This window comes from Cornus florida, unplaced genomic scaffold (assembly GCF_030987335.1).
Source record: "Cornus florida cultivar Cherokee Brave unplaced genomic scaffold, ASM3098733v1 CherokeeBrave_3.0.0_Hap2_Chr04, whole genome shotgun sequence".
NCBI lineage: Eukaryota > Viridiplantae > Streptophyta > Magnoliopsida > Cornales > Cornaceae > Cornus > Cornus florida.
The window spans coordinates 7,978,559-8,000,800 of NW_026775574.1; the positions used below are offsets into that span (position 1 = coordinate 7,978,559).

At 34.1% G+C, this 22,242-nt stretch overlaps 1 protein-coding gene across 1 annotated transcript; it reads right to left on the reverse strand.

Moving 5' to 3' along the window:
• Positions 1-989: 989 nt before the first annotated feature.
• LOC132302680 (probable isoprenylcysteine alpha-carbonyl methylesterase ICMEL1) lies at positions 990-10,628 on the reverse strand. Its single transcript, XM_059799594.1, has 11 exons — positions 10,112-10,628; positions 8,423-8,499; positions 7,427-7,496; positions 7,237-7,317; positions 6,624-6,698; positions 5,554-5,655; positions 5,313-5,453; positions 4,689-4,754; positions 4,435-4,578; positions 1,998-2,088; positions 990-1,416 (listed from the first exon to the last, which is right to left on the reverse strand). Exons 1-11 carry the CDS (start codon positions 10,510-10,512, stop codon positions 1,255-1,257), a joined length of 1,410 nt encoding a protein of 469 aa, XP_059655577.1. The 5' UTR covers positions 10,513-10,628; the 3' UTR covers positions 990-1,254.
• Between the last annotated feature and the right edge of the window lie 11,614 nt (positions 10,629-22,242).

Here is a 22,242-nt window from a genome sequence, read left to right on the forward strand (position 1 = left end):
GAACCAAAATGTGCTAGCAAATAAATTGCTGAGGCATCATTTTATCTAAAATAATAAAATTTTACACACATCAGAATAAATGCTTCAAGACTGGCAGTTAATATTGTGCCTCAGTAGAAAATGCCATGAAGTATCTGATGCTGTTTTTTAAATGCATGCTAATCAGTCTATTCTATTCCCTTGGATTTAACTTGTGATTCTAGTTCTGTTGCCATTGATGCCAAACTCAGGTACAAATAGACCATGTTTCAGAGCAAATGGTACTTGAGAAGAACAAGTTAGATAAGCTTTTAAACATGCCGGCAGTATTTCCAGAGGATATGCCAATGCCAACCTACCCATACCCCCCTCCCCGCGCCTCTGACACTGCTGATAAAAAACGCGACTTTTGGGACAATTTCGCAATCTTTGTGCAAAATATGCCCCCAGACGTGTTCATGGCAGGGGGAATGCCAATGCAAAGTTGGCCTCCAGGCAGGGTCATCCGAGGAGGATCCATCCGAGGTGAAAGGTACTGAATTCAATCACAAGAAATGCCGTTGTGAGTCATACTTGTCAAAACTCATTTTCAATGCTTTTATGTTTGATCAAAATATTAATATTTTTTTATCCTTACATAGGCGATAAGTGGAAAATTAGCAGCGAAGCACGGACTGGTAACGTTCCGACATGATAGTGCTGCAGAAGAAGCTATATATATATATATATATATATATATATGAAGATCGATGATCATGAATGTGACCATATGTATAATACAATAATTGATGGATGACATTCTCGATCATACCTCATAAATCTGTTCTTTGTTCTCCTTTCCCGGCACCATCAACTCTAGCTCTACTAAACAACCATGCAATGAACTTTCGAAGGACAACAAAAAAAAAAAAAAACTACACGCAAGGACAATTGGATTCCATGGAGAATCCAAATGTGTCCTTGAGCAATCTTTAAGCTAAATGACATGCAATTCAAGGAATCAAACATCATCGCAAAATGCAATATTCATATTATTAACTACAATCATTTAACGTATAATGTACAATTTTCCCACTATCTTTAGTACAATGGAGTAATGTGACCAGACTAGTAAACAATTTTTTCAGAAAAGGAAAAGAAGACGGCGACAAGAAGCAAGAGAAACGCACATTGTTCTCGTAAATAATAATATATTTTCGTGATATGTACAACGGTAAATTGATTGAAATAACAAAAATATGGCTCTTGAGCTATTGAGTCAACTGATGTGAATGTTTAGAATGGGCTGACTCTACTAGCCAACTTCAACATGAATTCAGGTACAAGGCGTTTTCTTGGAGCTGCCACGGCATCTTTAGCGAGGGCTTCCGAGTCCCCCTCATGGATGATAGCAACTAAATCTTCAAATAATTCATCTTTACCACCTCTCATTGGGTCCTAAATAGAGCATATTGGCAAACATAACAATTAAAACAAAAATGAATAATTAAAGATAAAAAATACATATAGGAAGCACAATAAATCATTTCTTCCATAAAACGGAAAAGACAGATCAGTTGAAAGAAGTGTATCTAATTTGTTTCATCTGACAACTCAAGATGCTAATGCCCACGTGAAAAGTTAAAAATCAAAAGAAAAGTGTTCAACCGATTTAAAAAATTAACATGGCAAGTTCAAACATGCAAGAGAGAGAAAAATAATCAGGAGAAGGCAAGACTACTGAGAGGACAGCGCCCAGATGCAGAACCAGAAAACTAAAGCATTTCAAACAATTCCCAAATTTTTGCATTAATTTCAAAAAAATGTTTATTTAATATAGAACAGGACATGAGATAGATTCACAAATATATGTAATATCGGCAAGGAAACTATCTGGTGAAGAAGTTAATTAAATTGAAGGAGCCTCGGAAGAGATTGGAAAGAACCATCCCAAACAGCCCCTGTAACATGTATCCAAGCCACAACTACCATTTGCAGCCAAAAGGAATGGAAAGAAAGCATTTGAGTCAGTCAGTTACCTGAAGAAACACATCGGTGTGACTCTTCCCTTCATACAAAATAGATTCAGCTTTGACTCCAACTCTTTGAAGAGTGTCTGCAAAATTCTTACTGCATACAATAACATTTTACCTAAGTATCTGATAATTGCCAATAAAAATGCAGTGACTACCATATATATATATATATATATCAATCTATGCAACATACGTTCTGCTACTTACTAAATAATTAGAGAAGAAATAATTGTAAGAACATCGTCAATTGTCCTTTTATTGAATCAGGATGATGGCGTTATCATATGTTTACATTCTCTAGCACTAATCTACAACTTAAGAAAGCCAAAAATGGACCATCCCACATTAACTGGGAGGATAGAGGGATCTGATCCAATTGCTGTCAGCAGATCCATCCCCGTTTCTATCCCATGCCATTTGCCTTCAATAGGGTTGCAATATTAAGAGACACTGTTTTGGAACCACCTGCTATTGAAGCATGGACAAGAAGATGTTGTACGGATACGGCAATACGACAAATTCTTAAAAAGTAGGATGTGGATAGGACAAGGACACCGAACATCTAATGTAGATAAAACCAATGATTAGTGGGTCCAATCTGAAAAATCAGAACATCACAACATTAGTAGACTTTAGATATTGGATCATCTAACTTCATACCGAGTCCAATGTAGGTGTCGATTCAAATCTTTTAAAATTTATTTATGCGGTCAGACTCATAAAACTCAATATTTTATTTTATTTTTTCATTCTTATTTATGTGATCAGACTCCGTAAATATACATCATCTTTTTCTTTTCTGTTCTTTTTCTTTTTCTATTTTTAATATGACACACCCACCCATGTCTATAGGAGAACTTTTTTCTTTCTATTTTTTTCTTTTCCTAGTTGGTACTCACACACACCCTCTCTGAGGAATTGTTTGCACCCAAGAGGAGTCGAACGTTAGACCTAATGCTTCCTGAGGCACTAGGGCCAAATGACGTACTGTAACAAGAGTCATTTGTCCCACATCGGATCCGGATGGGAAATTGATTGGGTATAAATGGGTGGGTATATAGCACTACCTAACAACTTGAGTTTTTGGATAAATGGGCAAGCACCCATCCGTTACAGTTGGTATCAGAACCAGACCCAATCCTTGATCCAATATAACGCCAAGCACCCAGCCCGGAAGGCGTCTGGGTGAACACCCCAGGTAGGCTGGGTGGCCCGAGCCGCAATGAGGGCGTTGGGAGTTTGGGTGGGGGAGAATGTAACAACTAACAAGAGTCATTTGTCTCACATCGAATCTAGATGGGAAAGTGATTGGATATAAATAGGTGGGTATGCATTACTACCCAACAGCTTGAGCTTTTGGGTAAATAGACAAGCGCCCAACCATTCTCACTTGAGCCAACCCCTTGGGGTAGTCTATAGGAGAACTTCTGCCCTGCACCTTAGGCCTCGTTTGTTTGGCCGTAAAATGTTTTCATTGTAAAATATTTTCTAAACAAAACATTTTACATGAAAATGTTTTCTTTTATTTTTTAGTTTCCGGTGTTCGGTAATGGTCCATAAAATATTTTCTAGATCAGCTCTTGTGCATAATTAACTTACTTCTTCAGTGTTCCTCACCAACAGGGAATAGTACCCACAATTAACTCTCTCTTTCTTCAGTGTTCCTCACCAATAGAGAATAGTACCCCCTAAACCATCCCCCTCTCTCCTCGTTACTTTCTCTCTCGCTCTATGCTAAACTATCCCTCCCTCTCCTTCTCGTTACTTTCTCTCTCCACTCTCTCTAGAACATGCTCTTGACCCAAATCTGTTACTTGACCAACCCAAATTTGTGTCCATCTTTCTCTCTCCTCTCAATGTATGTATACATATAGAGAGAGAAGACTGAAGATTAGATTTTTAGATTGAGAGGACTGAAAAAGATTAGTTGTTAAAGGGACATAGGGATTCAATAAGAATACGGATGATTAGATGACCTAAGGTAGCATGTGGAAAATGACTTGCGGAAATTTTTTTGGTAAATCATTTTAATTCATTTGGGGGTAAAATGATTTACATGAAAAATAATTTCCTAACCTGGGAGTCTTCCAAACACAGGAAAATGAGGAAAATGAACTTCGAAAAATATTTTACGGTTAAACAAACGGAGCCTTAGTGACAGGAGAAACCACTTAAGCCATTTAGCTTCTTTGATAGTCTGAAATCCACTTTAGTGCTATTATTTTAAACAAAGTAAACATGTTTAATTTATAAGAAAGTTACAAATCATTTTAGCTGCAGGAGATAAATGGTTATACGCCGCTCTTGATGTCTTGTTTGGTAAACGGGTGTAAAATTGATGACTTTACCATTACTTCAGGAGAAAACCATTGCAAAGATTGTTCAAATTTGAAAATAGTCATATGTAATCACTAGAGTTCATCTGAGAGGAGATTCGGACCTGGAATCTGATGGAATGGAATAATCTCCAGTCCCATGGAAAAGAACAATAGGAGGTAAAAGAGAAACTGCATTTCTAATGTTTGGGTCCTGTACCATTACTTCAGGAGAAAATCGTTGCAAAGATTGTTCACCTTCCATTATGCTGCAAAGGAATTAAGAATCATCACTATCTAGGATATAAGGCATATGCAGCGTTAGACAAGGTAATGCATGTATCCAGTATAACACTAGAGAAATGAAGAAGAATTATACCTTAAGAAGACTGATCGGTACAAACCTCGACTATGGAAGTGATCAACTAGGTTCAACAAATTGTACCTGTTCAAAATGATGAAGAGGAAATTGTAGAAGTTACACTATCTTGTTCATTAAAACAAGAAAAAAGTACAAACAAAAACTTATTTTCTAAGCATGACAGCTTTAGAATTCTCATTCATTGAACTGTAGTTGATGCAGAAAGCCCCAAATCTAGGCTCAAGCAAAGACAATGTTAGTCTAGTTGACACAGTTTAGCATCCCAATGTCAGAGTTAAAGTGCTGCAGTTACATTGTCAAATGATTTCAACCCAAGAAGAATAAGTAGGTTGCAAGTTCTAGAAGTGCTTATATCATATAACCTTCATTCCAACTATACCATGCTAGACCCACTATTCAATAAATTAAAATTGGGAGATCTTTTAAGCCATTGATCATCGAATATCTTTCTCATGTTCTCATCTGGTTGGCCACATCCACCAGCTCACATGACTTAAACGAACATATAAATATAAGCATTTATCTCATCATTAGAACGATCTAATTAAGTTGATTTTAGACATAAAAGAAATTAGGTAAAAAGATTTGTAACTTTTTGAATTAAGTCTAAGTTGTACTTACCCTCCAGATAAACCAAAATAAGTCTTTATCTGGGAAACACTCCAAGAAGTGCTCTCTCCTTCACCCAACTCCTTGATTGCCTGCTCCAAGAGTGTACAAGCGGCAATATGAGCACCAGCTGACTGTCCCATTAAATAAATCCTATCAAAAGTATTAACATTTAAGACAGCATTCTGAGCAAGAATGAATTCCCAACCAATACATTTTAAGAAAAACAATAAAGAATTTTACAAATCAGTACCTGCTAGGATCACCTCCATATTCAGCAATATTATTGCACACAAATGAGATGCCTTGAGACGAATCCTTTACCATATCACTAATCGTAGCCTGAGGATAATTTCTGCATGCCAAAATTAACCATGAGAGCAGGTTAGAGGTGATGAAGTTACACATTAAGCATGCACATTCACTCAGATATTGCTCAACTAGAGGTATGATGATGGAAATTTTGAGAAGACACTCATGGAATTATGTTTGAATGAGTAAACCAGAAAATTCTACATGTCATTCTCTAAGGAATGTTTAATATTTTTTTCATTTCCTAACTTCTAGAACATAAACCAACCAAACACTTCTCTTCCAGAGCCATATATTCAACTACATAGCTTTCCTATGCCAAGAATTAAGAGAAGAAACAAGAGATGATTCACCCGCTTTAACTTGAGGGCTTTGACATCCCATCAAAATTGAACTTATAGCAATTTTGACACCCAAGTTGGTACTGTAAAATTCAGAACAAAAGAAAATTTCCACAAAAAACTTTTTCCTTCCAAATGTGTTAGTGCGACTTGGGTATCCATCCAGATCATATTTCTCAAACTTCTATTGTTAACTAGCAATTTTTCCTTTTTTGGAGTAGAATCAAGATTGTTGATTTTATCTAAATATGGATAAGAAATTTTCTTCATAATTCTAGCATTTGGTACTCTTGATTGACATCACATTTCTAGATGTGATGAGGGTGAAAGCACATATAAAACAAAAAAGAACAGGTTTTATTCATAATTTAGCTAAGTTTTGCCCCTGCTTTTCCTGAAGAACCCCCAAATTTTAGCATCTCAAGATTCAGCCTTCAGTGGATATTGTTATCAGAATTTCACAGGATACAGAGAAGATAATTTCACCCGCATCCATGTGTGGTTGAATTTAAAATCAAATAGTTAATTTTTATTATGGATATCATTTGGAGACGGATTCGTATAAGAACTCTACTAAATCCATCAGAATACTTCACCTACAACAGGTTACCTTACATATTAGTGTCTATTATGTCTGTAGCATGTTAAGTTTGAAGTAAAGTCGTATCACCTGTAATCTATGCATGCCACTATGATATCTCTTTCTGATAACTGTTGTCCTAAAAGAGAACCCCACGCTTTATAACTGCATCAACAAAAGGCTCCTCAGAACATGTTAGGGACAAATAAGCATTTAAACATGGGGCAAAATAAAGTTAACAAGTGAAGGTAAAATACTGATAAGATCTTGCAAGACAACCCTTGATCCATGCATAAGGAGAAAAAAAATTCTTTCTTCTAGAACAAATAATATGTATGTGTTTCTTATGGAAAAGCTTCAATTTTTCATGTGAAGTACTGTTTCATTTAGAGTACTTTTCCATATTCCTTTCTTTTTTCTTGTTCTTTTTCTCTCTCTTTTCTTTTTTTTCCCCTTCTCTGGGTGTCTTTCAGCAGGTAAAGTGCATTTCAATATTCAATTACCAATACACAGCTTATAATTACAATAAAAGGTACATTTTTTCACTTAATAAGTTACAAACCTACAACAACAAACTAGTCTAATTTTGGAGCTTAAGTCTTCAAACAGCTGGTTCAGACACAGCATAATATAAGAAAGCAGCTAGATTCTTACCCCAAAAAATAAACAAATAAAATAAAATAAAAACAGCTAAATTACTCACCCAATAATCCAAGCTCCACCGGTAACAAATGCAACAACTGGCTTTGGGCCATCACTATTTTTAGGTAAATACAGATCGAGCCTGAAACATTTTCATCATTTATTCATCCATAATATCCATGAATTTTAAACAGGCACACAAACTTATTGAATCCAAATGCAGTGAAATCAACCAAGTCAATAGAAGATACCTATTTCTCGGATGATCACCGTAAACTATGCCTCTACGGACCTGACTTGAGAAGAAATAGTAATACGCAACTGCATAAGCAAGCAAACTTTGTTATTCTCCAACTGAACAGCTGGCAGCCCCAGGTTTACTACATGACTTCTAGAAAATTTTATGCGAACATCTCAGGCATATTCATAAGAATATTATTATGAAGCAAATTGCACAACTAGAAATCAACCAGAACACAAACTTTAATAAGATATTAAATAGTTCTTTACATGCAATAAAGCTTGGGTAAGCATGCCAAAAATATATAAGCTACCAAGGGTAGATGCGATTGAAGGCCAGGAAATGGTTATAAAGAGGGGAACAACAATCAAACAGTTAAAAAAAAAAAAAAAAGGAAAGATCACATGAAATCGAATTGTAGACTTTCACAAGCCAAGGCAAGTGCACCAATATGTTCGGAGAAGACCTTTGAGCTACCAGAAGAATAGAGAGGAAGAAGAAAGAGAAAGAGGAGAATTGGAAAGCTAGAGAGGAAAAAGGATGGAGAGAGAGAGAGAGAGAGAGGCTAGAACTTAAAACCTCACTGTCCAAGCCATTGGCCTCACACTTATGTGACTTATCACATCAAACAATCTTATGTGACAAGTAATTCGAAGTAACAGTGTCAAGTGTCATGAATGTGAAGTGATAACTTGACTTGAAAGTTAAGACTTAAATCTACGGGGATAACCCCTAAATCATAGGATATAAATAAAAGAACATTACATACGAGTAAAGAAAATTAATGAACCTAAAAGATATAATTAAACACAAAATAGAAAAACCACATACATCCTACTCCCTCTGTCATCAACAGCTCTCCATGAATCTACAAATATGACCTCACAATATCTACAAATTACAACACTCGAAAGTAAAATCCAAGTGATGATGGAATAAGATACAAGTAATAAGATTTTGATGCATGAGAAACATTTTGAGAAGTAGATCACTGAATGTTGCAAACCTTGAAGAAAGCCCGGGAAAATTAGGAAAGAATAACAGCCAAGGGCAAGAAATCTCATAATCCATCTGTAGCCTATCCTGAATAAAAATAAATGATCAGAAAGCATATAGAAGTTAACATAGTTTTAGGAAGCATCTCATACAACTACTACTACATACATGAATAACATTCAATTTCATGCATATATATGCAAGAAATGAAAGTATGCATACTGGATTCTTTTAAGCATGTTGATAGATTCTTAATTATTTTTGTTCAAAATTTTTAGATTTCACAAATATTAAAGCATTCAACTAACAAACAAAAAAGCAATCATTATTGTGCATTTTGCAACATCCCAACCATATCTCTCTCTCACTTTCTATCTCATGCACACAGAGACCCCTTAGCCTAAATCCAATTATCCAAGTTATTCCCTGTTATAGTGTATCACCTCCAGGATCAAACATCCCTAGTCTTATAAAAAGTGGGAAAAAAGAAAAAATCAAACATCCCTAGTGAACTGCTACTTGTATAACTTTCCTCTAATTCGATAAGTACTTGACAATCACATAACATTCTGATCCACGCATCCACTTTCGTCCATCCTGCTTTATACAAATTAGCAACATCCTCCTTAATCTCCCTACGACCATAAAGGGATCAATAGAAGATAATGAGAACAACCCATTCCGGGTTTGTTTTGGTCATTAGTTATCATTACAACCTTGACCTCTACTAGAAAAACAATAAATCTTGAAGATGAATTAGTTCATACTAGTATCTAAAGATTTTCAAGCATCTTTCTGTAGTGCTAAACTCTACTTAGATTTTTACACTCTCTAATTTCATCAACTTGAACCATATCATTAACCAACAAAACAGGTCAAAAACTAAATCCAAATTATATTCAGTTTTTGAATTCCTGACGACAATAAAACAGACATTGATTCACTGACAACCATGACGAAAGTAAATTGCTCTCCTCCAATTATATTCAAGAGAGGATTTTGCACCATCAATCATGTCCTTGATAAATGAATATTTGTTCACATGTTGATACCCCTTTGTCGTATAAAAACACAATGATGTAAATCTTAGATTAACAGCTCCCATATTACAAATTATTTGAGAATTATATTACATTGGTTGCAGCTCACTTTAACTATAGTTCTTTTGCAACATTTTGATTTTAGTAGAGTACACCCAAAAATTCAAAGCAGATGCAAAACAGAGGACATTAACACCCCACCAAAAGAAGGCCATTCGAAGCTTGGTTGCTGGGGTAAGTGCACCATTTATTAACCTAACCTCCAATTATTTATAAGAAGCGTATGCACACAGGTTCATAGTTGCATTCTCATGCTTCATAGCATAGCTTTAATTATTGCACCAACAAATGCCCTTTACCCTATTTTAATGCTAAAATAGTGAATTGTGATTACTCCATTTGTAATGTTATAAAAGCACTAAATGTAGAAACTTTCAAATTCAAGCCATACAGTCAATTTGCCTCACCAAGCATAAGCAGAAGCTGCAGAACCATCACTTAAAATAAAAATAAAATAAAATAAACTATGCAATACATAAACGAAACAAAGATTCCATTTTTTTTCATAGTTCACACTAATAAAACTCAACTAGCTCAACTACTCTGAATAAGCATAGAAAATTAACATAACGAAACAGAGACAGACGTGAAAATTGTACCCAAGATATCGCAAGAGCTTTAAGGTAAGGCGAGTGATCAGATACGCGTCCCCATCTTGCCGGAATGATTTGCTGCAGTCATCGGACATAATAGAGATAGAGGTTTCGCTGTTGGTCCTACGCCGCCGTTTCTGCTGGTAATTGGAATTGGTGGTGGGGGTGGTGGTGGTACTGTTGAAACTTGAAGCCCTAGAAAGAAGGGGTTTGACTTCAATGGTCTTCTTCTCATCTTCGAACTGCGGAGAAATGAGAAGACGTGTGGTGGGTAAATCTTCCTCCGCCGATCTCAGTAACATTGTCCCCGCGGCTGCTGCTGACATCGGGTACATCGTTGAAGAGGATGACGCCCTCAACGATTCTGTTATGGAGGGGTCCGAAATTGGCAGGATCTGAGATACCATCTAGTGAGAGAAAGTGTGCTCTATATAGAGAGAGAGTTGCGTTAGAATGTTAGATCGATCAATTCGTTGCTTTCTCTGATTGTTGAGAATGGTGAAAAATGGCAGGGGAGAGACAGAGGTGGGGTTGCTGAACAGGTAGATATTTGTGGACCAGACCGGTTGGTGCCACGCGTCGAATTGTAATAAGGTTTGCTTTCTTTCTGGAGTCCGTTCGTTGTTATTGGTTGTTCGTTATTTGTCGTTTTTATTCTGCTTTGCTAATGGCGCTCCGAAAACCACCTATGGCGCTCCACACTTCATTTTGATATCTTGAAACATTTTTGCCATCGTTTTTCGTTTTTTATTTTGAGATGGTGGATTGGTTGATGGTCTAAATTAAGGGTGCACACGATTCGGTTTGGATCGATTTAAAAATTTTTTGGAACCAAATCAATTCTAATATATTCATAAAATTTAGAATCAAATCGAATCATTTGACCAAAGAAACCAAACCAAATCAAATCGTGAAAAATCGGTTTGGTTCAGTTCGATTCCACGATTTTTTTTTTTTTTCTTTATTGTTACAGAAGTATTCATAGTATCCACGTGCACAACAATAAATCAAGTTACCAACACAGAACTATTAATATATTTAAAACTTTTAATTCATTTTTCTCTCTTAGTTCTGGAAGTGAAATAAATTAATTCAGAATTGATAATAATCAAATATGTACATTTAGAATTACTAATTCAACACTAAACAATCAGTAACAATTCAATTCAGCCACTAAAAAAAATTTATCTAATAAATTGATAAGACCTAAGATAATTAAGAGTGAATCATATGATTGATAATTGCTACAAATTTTTAAGTGATTTGGATTATACAATTATATTATATTATATATACTCTACAATTTAACATATACATATATATATATATATATATATATTATAATGGTTTGGTTCTGTCTAGTTCGGTCTTAAAGGATTTCAAATCGTATATTTACTGTTTCACAAATTTAAAATCGTGACCGAACTAAACCATTAGCAACCCAAACCAAACCAAACAAAACTATCCGGTCCGATTTGATCTGGTTTAAATTTTCGATTAGATCGAATTTTTGTACACCCCTAGTTTAAATCCTTTGTTCAAATAAACTTGCTTTGAATTCTAAAATTGATCGAGTGATAATATATTCAAAACGAAATAATGAATTTTTGTTTTTATCCTGAAAATTTTGAATTAAAGTGGTCACCATTCAAACTTTTCAGCAGTAAAGTCTATCATCTTTGATTGAAAATAAAATGTTTCTCGTTGTTCTCTATTCGAACCATAAATTTAATATCCATCTAACGAAAGTCATCTTCAAGCTTGGAAGAGGCCAATCTTGTTACGTCAAATTTGATATGAAAAATGATTCAGGGTCTGACAATTAGACATATTCGAGACGATTTTGTGCGACTTTACTTCTCTAATATCAGCACTCATTTGACATAGATTCCATCACTAGCCCCGAAGACTTTTTCTATAAAAAAAATTTGTCAGAGGTGCAGAAGGATTGTTATTGTCGATGATTTATTTTATTACAGGATGCATGCGTGTGTTTTTAACTTTTTACAAAAAATTCATTGATTCAATTATAGGAAATTATAGAATTTCGGTTATGTTTGTTTAGACGTAAAATATTTTTTAAAAAATATTTTTTTATTTTTTAATATTTAATTATCATAAAATTTTTATAAAAAATATATATATATATATATTAAAAAAATTTTAAAAATAATTTATCCATTAATTTTCGATAAGTTATTTTACATGTCTCGTTCGATGGACTGGACTTCAATTTCGACGTAGACTTTTATCAAATATCGACAAAATAAAAATTAAAAATATATATATATTTTATTAAAAAATATATAATTTTTAAAAAAAATTTTTACGTCAGAACAAACGGAGCCTTTATTACATGTAATCCAAATATTGCACATGTAATGTCAGATTTAGCAAGCGTGGGCATCTTTGACAACACGAAACTTATTATTATAAGGCATCACTTCCCATGAACCTCTTATTAATCTAACTATGAAATATATATGGTATTTGAGGTAATTTGACCATTTCAAGTTAAGAAAATAAAGTTAAAAAAAAAAAAAAAAATAGGTGAAGCTCCCGATGATAAAAATTCGAAGCCCAAATAGCACTTCACTTTTTTACTACTCTTTTTCTTTTCCTTCTTCTTCTTTTATTTTATTTTTCTTTCTTGTCCTTTCTTACTTTTTTCATTTTCAATTTTTTTTTTTTCTTTGGGTCACAGACCCCTTGTAATTTGTCATTTCAAGAGGCGCCTATTTTTAAAAAATGAGGCCGCATATCAGAAGGAGTAGTTATGTTTATACAGAATATTTTCAGTGAATATTTTCAGTGTTATGTTTATACAGAATATTTTCAGTGAATATTTTCAATGAATTCACTATAAATATTCTGTATAAGCATAACTACTCCTTCTGATATGCAGCCTTATTTTTAAAAAATAGGCGCCTGTTGGTATGACAAATTACAAGGGGTGTGACCCAAAGAAAAGAAAAAATTTGAAAAAGAAAAAAAGTTAGAAAGGACAAGAAAGAAAAAAAAAATAGGCGCCTGTTGATATGACAAATTATAAGGGGTCTGTGACCCAAAGAAAAAAAAAATTTGAAAAAGAAAAAAGTTAGAAAGGACAAGAAAGAAAAATAAAATAAAAAAAGAAGAAGAAAAAGAAAAAGAGTAGTAAAATGTGAAGTGCTATTTGGGTTTCAAATTTTTATCATCGGAATTCACTGAAAGTGGTCCTTATAAATATCACTACTAATAAAAAATTATGAAATTGAATTCAAACAATCTTTAAAAAGATATAAAAAGTCTAATTTGCCCCGTACAAATAACTGTTGGCGCCAGATCTCATTCTTCACCTATACTACGTATTATTTGTTGTGTTTAGTATGCTCCCAAAACAAAAACTCTCCAGTTACCAATTTTATTTATTTATTTATTTATTTAATATCTTCAGTTGTATCTAACATTGTATCTAACATGCATGGCACCCCTATAGGCCTGTGGGCACATGGCCTCCCAAAATTGGCCCAACCCAAAATTCAGACAGACCCTACAGTTTCCTTCTAGCATGTGGGCCATGTGGCTTTAGTTAACGAAAAATTATTACATGTTCGTTCAATTTTTGTTTTTTGTGTTTTTTTAAAATCGTGTTCAAGTGTTTTTTTTTTTTTTTGTTACAACTAACGTAATCTGTTCAAGTTTTTATTATTTTATTATTATTATTTTTTTGGGGGGGTTATAATTAGTGTCCATTAATAGGGATCAATATGTGGGTATCACTTTTTTTATTATTTTATTATAATCTTAATAAAAATGACTTAAAGAAAGGGTTGTGAGAGTTATTTTGGTCTATTAAAATGACTTAGAATGGTTAAGAAAGTAATTTTATTATTTAAATAGGTCAATTAACAAGTCAAAGGTTAATAATGTCAATTCAGTATGTATTAGATATGGTTGGGAGTCCTTTTTCTTTTTTTCCTTTTTTTTTTTTTTTTTTCTTCTTGAAGAATTGAAAATACATTTTTAGTGGTAGCAGTTTTTATAACAAAAACAAGCCTAAGCTTACCACGGGGTATAAAGTCTCCATTCTGGTTTAAACTAGGTGGCAATGTAAAATGATTATAGAGTTCGATTTTTTGTGTTTTTTTTTTTGCCCTGACTAAAAAGGAAACGAAACTAAGAACAACAAGAAATTACACTCAATGGCTACAGTCAACCAAGATGGCCAGATGCTCCATTCTAGATCAGTGAATTTGACCTTAAGAGCACATTTGTTGACAAGGTGAGTCACTTGGTTGCACCGTCTCCGAATCCAAAAAAAGGGAATAATTCAAGCCAGTCACGACAAAACATTTTATATATGTAGGGGGTTCTTTATTATAATGATTACTACAAATAGTAGAGGGTGATATCTAAATACAAAATATGACAGAATCTGGATAAGAGCTTTGACAGGAAGGAGAAGAAGAAGACTAGCCAGTGAGATTTGTGATGAAGTAGGAGAGTCTTTTGCCTTATGTATGTGTGTTTTTCATTTGTTCAGTCATGCCTTCGTGTATGCATGAAGGCTTTTATTTATAGTCTCAACTATTCGCCTAGCTCTCGAGGATCAGGCCCAAAGTTCGCACCCACCTTGCTAGTGTTGGGATTTATATGCCCTGGCATAGCAAATTCCTATCTGGATTGTAGTGACATATGTTCCTGACATATCTGAAATATTTATGATTTATATAATTGGTGAATTCAATGTATTATGTTTCGATTCACTATGAAATTGATAGTGTCCATGTAATTACAAGAAATATTTATATATATGTATGTGATGACAATCAATGCATGATATATAAATAGTAATTATAAATTGTTCATAGTCGGTAATTATGGATGGACTCATAATTAATTAAGACTTGAACTGGATCCGCGTTAGGTTGAGATATATTGCGAGAGCCGTCGTATGCAATTACTCCCTATCACCGTCATGGCATTTGACTCTTAAGCATGAGAAAAGTATAGACTCTTTTATTAATTAATAATCAGGGACGGACCCAGCAGGTGACTAGGGGGGGCATCTGCCCCCCCTGAATTTTTAATATTTTCATTTTATACCTTAATGTTTTTAAAATTTATGAAAATGCCCCCCTAAAATTACAATTTGCCCCCACTGGATTCTTTTTTTTTTAGCATTTTATACTTCAAATTTTGATAATTTATGAAGATGCCCCACTATAATTATAATTTGCCCCACTGAATTTTTTTTTTTTCATTTTATACTTAAATTTTTTAAAAATTTATGAAAAAAAACCCTATTAAAATTACAAAAATGAACCCATCATATAATTTTGTACCCACAAATTAAAAATTCGCCCCCCCTCACCAAATTTTCTGGGTCCGTCACTGTTAATAATTACTTTGATTTGTTCGGCGGATTCTTCGGGATCCTTAGACCGACACTTTGGGTAGTTATGTAATTAATAGTTAGAGGGTTATATTTTCAATATTTGCATCATTGCTACTTGTATTTATTTTGTATTGATTATGGTTGATCACAAAGTAAATTCGAAGGCCTTCGTGTGTTTTTAGACAAAATGATTTATTATATATTTATTTATTTAAATTATTATTTTTTGTCAAACAAATGTTTTATTGTGATCGAGCCAGAAATAATCAAAGGTACCAAAATAAATATATTAATTAAGTAGTCGGATTGATGGCTATATTTATCCGATAACTAATTATGCATAGAGGGGTCAAAGTGCAATATTGACTTAGAGGTTATTTATTATTTAATTGGAGTTCAATTAATTTCTTTTAGTGGAGTAGAAATTAATTTATAAATTAATTGAATTGGGTCCATGGACCGGGCCAATTATTAATTCATTGTAGCCAATAAAATAATAGGCCCAATGGATTCTCACTCATAGCCCAACTTGATATTGGAATCATATTAGATTTGAGACATATGAATTAGAGATGGAGAAGGATTTGTTGTTTCCTTTTCTTTATTTTTATGTTGCCTATAAATATACATGGTCTATGTATATTTTGGGTGGTGATTTTTATGAGAAGGAATAAGGAATGAATTTTCTCTCTCTAGAAAATTAGGGTTTATGGTCTCATCTAATAGAGGCTCCCACAAGCCTAGTTTTCCAAGGTAATTCATGGAGGCTTATGAGTGATTCCTAAAGGCAAAATAATTACCAAGAAGATGGAGATCCAAGGAGAAGGCATCTTGCTAAGGGATCTACAATAAGTGAGAACATTCACTTTAGAGGAAAGTTTTAAAGGTTTACTCAGACCTTTGATGTAAGTATTCAATCCATTAATTGAATGATACATCATATTTTTATTTTTGCATAAAACTTGTCTCTATGTGATGAATCAAGATCTATGAATCAAAATCCCTCGAAAAGTTTTTAAAACTTGCACGTTTCCCAACAGTGGTATCAGAGCATGGTTTGATTCATTACTAGAGATCATGTTTTTATCAAAATCATCATCATGGATCCAAATTTATATATGCATATGTTTATATTATTATATGATCATGATGTATGTATAATTGTGAATGAATGATGATGAATGTTTGGGCCATGGATGAAGCTTATAGGTTATTGGAATGTAATTTTATCTTTAGATGAATGTAATTAAGGCTTTGATTTAGCCGTTTGAAAGTTCAATGATGTAATTTAATTTTTTCCATTGTATTTCAAATTGTAAATTTATTTAAAGCCATGTAATCTTCATCAAAGGATGTTATGAAGCTTCAAGAAGGTCTGAGAGGGTTAAATTAGGCTTCAGGAATTTTCTAGGATTTTTTAGAAATTTTTCAGAATTTTTCTGGAATTTTTTAAGGCCTAATTTAATTTCTGGAATTTTAAAAATATTTTCTGGAATTTTCGGCGATTTTCCGGCGACCGGAGCAATGCCGGCGGCGAGGGACAGCGCCGGAAGATGGACGTATAATCCAGTGTAGCAGCACCCATGGTGCACTGAAGAGGACAGCCAATGGAAAAGCGCGTGTAGTACACGTGCTGACAAGGTCAGCATTCTGGCGCGTGAGATACACGCGCTAGACAAAGTCAACCATCCGGCGCGTGAGGAACACGCGCCGGACAAAGGAACCTTCCCCACGCGCGTGCCGGCGCGTGGCAGCGCGTGGCATGCACTGAATCATCTTTCCAGCGCGTGTAAGCGCGTGGGAGCGCGTGACACGCGCTGGGACTCTCCAGAGGCGCGTGGGAGCTCGTGAATGACCTTCCAGGTGCGTAGCAAGCCTCGTTTTGCTTCTCCTAGCGCGTATCAACCTCCTGCGGGTGTTTTCATGCTGATGGAAGACCATCATGCAGTTATTAGAGCAATTAAATGTTAAAAGCTAAATCCATTGGCCATTTAAATTGCTTCTGTCTGTTATTTATTTATTTAACTGATGCATGGAATAATTAATTGTTTATTGTATTCATGCATTGGATCCATGATATTTAATTAAATGACTTGATTTATATTAATTAAATTATGAAAATTAATTGGATTTGATTACTAATTAATTAGAGGCCACTTATTGGGAAACGAAAAATTATTTTTGTAAATTATTTTTGAAGTGTGCCTCAAATTAAATATTAGTGAATCATTTAAGTCCAAATATTTTCTAAATTTAATTGGATTAAAATCAAGACGTTTTGCATACATTATATCATGTAAATGAATAAATTTAAAACCCTAATTATGAATGATTAAAAATTGAGTGGGAGCGGGGATTTTTATATATTACCCCATGGCCTTCGTTATTAAAACCATTGTAATTAGATCTTCAAAAATAAGGCCCCACGCATGATTTGAAGAGTCTTAATATTACAAGAATGGTTGACTCATGAAAATAATAATATTAAATGTTCATTGTACTTAGATCTTTAAAAATAAAGCCCTACGCATGATTTAAAGAGTCTAGATTATAATGACAAGATATTTAATATTTTATTTTTCATTAGAGCATTAATAACGTTATACACTCAATCTAAAATCAATAGTGTTAGCTCCCCAACGGAGTGGTCTACACTAGGTGATTTTAGAAAGGCTAAACATAATCGGGAATAATTTCATATAGATAGACAAGGCATTGTCTTAAGTAATATGGAGATGATGGGATTTGCCCGCTAATAGCAATAATGAACTTCGCCAACCGAATAAGTTATTGGTGTATTGGTTATCCGATTTTTCATGCAGTGGTTAAGGGACCCACATACTATTTTAATGGAAGTGCTCACCTAATAGTAAATAAATCTCAACAATAGTAATAATGAACTCCTCCAACAGGATAAGTTATTGACATATTGATTGGTTGATTTATTATGCTACAGAGTTGAGGGATCCGCATTAATTAAAAGGGATTGTTCACCAATAATGATAATGATCTCTTGTTCGATTGAGATTTATTATATTATGTGGTTAACAAACTCATTTTAATTTTAAATATGCATGACAGTATTAATAATTCACCTTGTATATCGTATGAATGCATTTATATTCAGACTGATTATGTCTAATCCATTTTATCTGCTTACTAATTTCAATGTATGTGGACTTCATTTATAATGACTAGAAAAGGAATTTAGATATTTTATTCACAACGTGGTGGTACAAATGTATTTACTACTCCTAAATGCTTTGAATAAGTGAAATAAGGCAAATGAGATGAATTGGTGCAATATTCTAGAGTTTACCTCGAATACGCTCCAAAGCTAACATTTACATTATTTTATTTTCTTCAAGCATCATGTTAAATGTCAATAAAATGTTTTGGTGAGATTAGATAGAGAGTATGCCAAAGTACTATGTCAGACTTGAATAGCATCAAGATAGCCTAAGGAACTCCAGTATGAAATCGAATTTTGAAAAATGATTGTTTATTATTTAAAAATTAGCTGGAGATCAATAAGGCTGACTTGGGTGGTAAGTTTCAAGTTGACATGATTATTGCCTTCTTACCAAACTCATTCGACTCTGTTAGAGTGAACTAAATAAGGAATCAGTTTGAGTTCACAATCGCTGATATTCTTATAGAATTGGTAACAGATGAAGGGATAATCAAGAGTATGGGCGTTCCTATCAATCTAACCTAGTCTATACCATCTTCTTCTGGGCCCAAGTGGACGGGCAAAGTAAAGAAGAAGGATGATAATAGGACTAGACTAGCACAGAACATGGGTATTCAAAAAGGTTAAAGGGAATAAGGCAGTGTATGTTGAGGGCGAAGAAAACTGTTTCTTTTGTCGCTAACTAAAACACTAAAGGACGAACTGTTTAAGCAATGACGTGGCATAGGAAAATATATATTTAATCATTGAGCCATGTTATGTGGTTGTGTCTATTAATTCCTGATGGATAGATTCTGGAGCCACTAAACATGTTTGCAATTTATTGTAAGGATTTCAGGATTCCAGAAGCCTCGATGATATGGAATATATTTGTACTTAACCTGATGTCAAGGTTGTAGCTAAGTCAGTGGGAGTATTACATCTGAAAATAGAGAGTATGAGGATATTAGTATTAGAGAACTATTTTTATGCACAGAAGTTAGACGCTATCTTATTCTTGTTTCACTTGTGGTTTATAAAAACTGTGTTGTTATTTTGTAAAACTGGTTTTATAAAATTGAATAGATTTGCGATTACTTCTGGTGTATTGAAAGATGGTTAATATACTATAATCACAAACTCTTAAGATTTGCAGGATGTAGAAACTAATGTTGCATCTTCTAGATTGAATGTTAAGAGAAAATTTGTTATTCCTGACTCATTGTATTTTTAATGTCTATTTTTGGGTTGTTATCAATCAAAATAAGATTCAAAGATTGGTCAAAGAAGGTTAATTACCTAGTGAGGCAGGGGAGCCTAAACCAAACTTGTGAACCCTGTTTTGAAGGATAGATAACTCTTAGGGCTTAATCAGCCAGATGAAATAGACATAAAGGACAATTGGAGTCGGTACACACTGACACGTGTGGTCTTATGAACATCCAAGCAAGATTACTCACGTTTTGGATAAGTTTATCTGATGCAACACAAGTCTTAAACTCTTGGTATTTTCTGAGAAGGTTAAGACTGATGTGGAACACATATTAGGTAAACTTGTCAAGACACTTCGATCTGATCGAGGATATGAGTATTTCTAGGGATAGTGCAAAGACTATATGGTCAATGAGGGTATTATGTACCAGTTTTCCGCAATTGACGCTAAATGTATTTAGGTGTCAAATAGGAATAACAGAATTTCACTTAACATGGGTAGATCTATGATCAGCTATGCTACATTATCTCTTTCATTTAAGAGTTTAGCGTTAATGACATCGATGCGCATTATGAACTGCATTCCATCTTAGTCTGTCTCAAGGATACCGTTGAGCTGTGTTTTTTACTAAATATTAGTTTGAATCATATGCACATATGGGGTAGTCTTGCACATGTGCGCTTGATATGGACAAGTAAGTTGGAAGTAGATCATAGGCATGCTAGATTTGATAGCTACTCTAAATGTCACTAGGATGGATTATTTTATGATCTCAAAGATAAAAGTTAATTGTTTTCACTCACTGTTTATCTATAGGAGAATCATATTATGAATCACATACCTAGTAACATAATGTTAGAGAATTTGGTATGAGTACCAGATGTACCACATGTGAACACACTTATTATAGAGATTGAGAATAATATATGAATTCCCTATTGATGCGTTAGCATCATCTACTACACAGATTCTTGCATCGGTACATTGATGTAGTGGGAGGATTATCAATCAATTCGACAGAATCATGTTTTTAGGTGAGACCATTATGGACATCCCTGTTAAACATGAGTTGGACTCAGTAAGCTACACGGAAGCGTGAACCGATGTGGATACAGATCGTTTTGGTGAGTTACTATGAAATCAGAGTTGGAATCGATGTATTCTAATAAATTCTGGGATCTTGTAGAACTTTCTAGTAGGGTGATTCCTATAGAAGGCAAGTTAATCTACAAAAAGATACCAGAAGATTTCTTAGTGAATAAATCATGAGTGTGCAAGGGAATGTCATTATTTTTCTAATTCTATATATATTGATGACATCCTACTCATTTAGAATGATGTGGAAGTTGTGTCATCAATAAAAAGGTAGTTGTTCAATTACTTTTAAATAAAGGATTTTTAAGATGTAAGCTATATTCCTAGGATCAAGCTTTTGCAAGATCAGGTTAAAAGGAAAATAGGCTTATCTTAATAATCCTACATTGATAAAGTTTTGACCAGGTTTGGTATGCATAACTCAAAGAATGAGTTCTTGCTTTATTGATATGGATGGCTCTCTCTAGTAAGTAGTTTTTCAAGACTATCAAAGGAGATTGAGCAAATGAGACTGGAACAATATGTTTCGGCATATGAGAGTCTCATATATGCCATGGTCTATACCAAACAGGACATCCGCTACATAGTAGGGATAGTCAGTAGAGATCAGTCCAATACTGGACTTGACAACTGGTCTATTGTGAAAAATATCATTAAGTACCTAAGGAGAACCAATTATATCATATTCATTTATGGATGTGATGATATGGTCCTAGTCAGGTATGCTAGTTCTGATTTTCAATCAGAAGTAGATACTATGAGGTTCATGACTCAGTGTAAGTTCACTTAATGGAAGGGAGATCAGTTGGTAGATTGTTAAGCAGATTTCAACTGCTGACTCAAACCTGTAGGTGGAATATATTGCAGCCTTAAAGGCGGCAAAGGAAGCCTATTAGTTTGATCTCACTGATTTAAAGGTTGTGGAGTATACTAGCCTGCTTATTGAGCTATGTTGTGACAATAGTGCAGAAGTAGTCTAAACCAATGACCCAAGGTTCCATAGAGGAACAAGATACACTGAGAGGAAGTATCATGTTCTACATGATATTGTCCGGCAAGAAAATGCACTTGTAGTTAGAACATTGCATTGGAACACAACTTTGTTGATCCATTATCAAAGGTGTCATTGATCAATAATTTTGATCATCATCTGGATAACATTGGAGTTAGGTGCAATTTGAATTGGCTATGAGGGCAAGTGGGAGCTGTTGGGATTTATATGCCCTGGCATAGCAAATTCCTATCTGGATTGTAGTGACATATGTTCCTGACATATC

Bases quoted from the DNA above. Each gene is read 5' to 3' on its own strand.
- LOC132302680 (XM_059799594.1), bottom strand. From the start codon at position 10,512: ATGGTATCTCAGATCCTGCCAATTTCGGACCCCTCCATAACAGAATCG. The intron at 7,497-8,422 runs GTTTGCAACATT...TTGCTTATGCAG, and splicing joins TTTCCCGGGCTTTCTTCAAG to TTGCGTATTACTATTTCTTC. The intron at 6,699-7,236 runs GTGAGTAATTTA...TTGTTGATGCAG, and splicing joins GGTGGAGCTTGGATTATTGG to TTATAAAGCGTGGGGTTCTC.